The 1117-nt window shown below is 55.1% G+C and overlaps 1 protein-coding gene across 1 annotated transcript in view; it reads right to left on the bottom strand.

The window, feature by feature from the left end:
* The window catches only part of CRTC2 (CREB regulated transcription coactivator 2), a 10814-nt gene extending 9710 nt beyond the window's left edge, over positions 1–1104 (bottom strand). Inside the window, 1 exon segment of the mRNA XM_015884512.2 lies at positions 639–1104. Coding sequence (XP_015739998.1) covers positions 639–812 — 174 coding nt within the window. The 5' untranslated portion in view covers positions 813–1104.
* Between the last annotated feature and the right edge of the window lie 13 nt (positions 1105–1117).

The following is a 1117-nucleotide window of genomic DNA, read 5'->3' as shown; positions in this document are numbered from 1 at the left end:
TATAGGGTCCCTATAGTGGGATCCTATAGATGGGGGGGTATATAGGGTTCCTATATGGGATCCTATAGATGGGGGGGGTATATAGTGTCCCTATATAGGATCCTATAGATGGGGGTATATAGGGTCCCTATATGGGATCCTATAGATGGGGGGGGGGTATATTATATAGGGTTCCTATATAAGATCCTATAGATGGAGGAGTATATAGGGTACCTATATGGGATCCTATAGATGGGGGGTGTATATAGGGTTCCTATATGAGATCCTATAGATGGGGGGGGTATATAGGGTTCCTATATGGGATCCTATAGATGGGGGGGTATATAGGGATCCTATAGATGGGGGGTATATAGGGTTCCTATATGGCATCCTATAGATGGGGGGGTATATAGGGTTCCTATATAGGATCCTATAGATGGGGGGGTATATAGGGTTCCTATATGGGATCCTATAGATGGGGGGGGGATATTGGGTTCCTATATGGGATCCTATAGATGGGGGGGTATATAGGGTCCCTATATGGGATCCTATAGATGGGGGGGCAGGGTATATAGGGTCCCTATATAGGATCCTATAGATGGGGGGGGTTTATAGGGTTCCGACACCCCCCCCCCTCCCCCGGCCTAGGCCTCACTCACCCTCGTCGAGCAAATCTCCATCATAACTTCCTCAAACGCCGCCGTTTCTTCGGCCTGTCGTTGTTTTTGTAGCGCTATTTTCTCACTGAACTTCCTCGGGTTGGAAGATCCGGTACCGGCTGATGAACCAGTACCGGGTCCGGGCCCAGGCCCAGAACCCGCCGCCGCCGCCATCTTCCTTCTTCGGCCTCACCGCCGCTACGACGCGCGGTGCATGATGGGGCGGTGAGTCCGAGCGCGCAACGCCGATGATGGGCGGGATGGGGGGAGGAAACTACAAATCCCAGCATTCATTGCGGCGCTGCCGAGGGGAGAGATGGGAAACGGAGGCCGAGGGGTCGGGAGGGTGGTGGCGAACTGCGAGTCCCGGCGTGCACCGCGCGGCTGCGCTACAGCGCCCCCAGCGGCGGGGAGGAGCATTGCACCCCCACACCCTGTATTCAAAGCCCGGCCCTACAGCCAGTGCAGCCCCCCCCCCA

The sequence above is a fragment of the Coturnix japonica genome, chromosome 25 (assembly GCF_001577835.2).
Source record: "Coturnix japonica isolate 7356 chromosome 25, Coturnix japonica 2.1, whole genome shotgun sequence".
NCBI lineage: Eukaryota > Metazoa > Chordata > Aves > Galliformes > Phasianidae > Coturnix > Coturnix japonica.
Note: the sequence above shows the minus strand (reverse complement) of the source record. Positions and strands in the feature narration are given on the sequence as shown.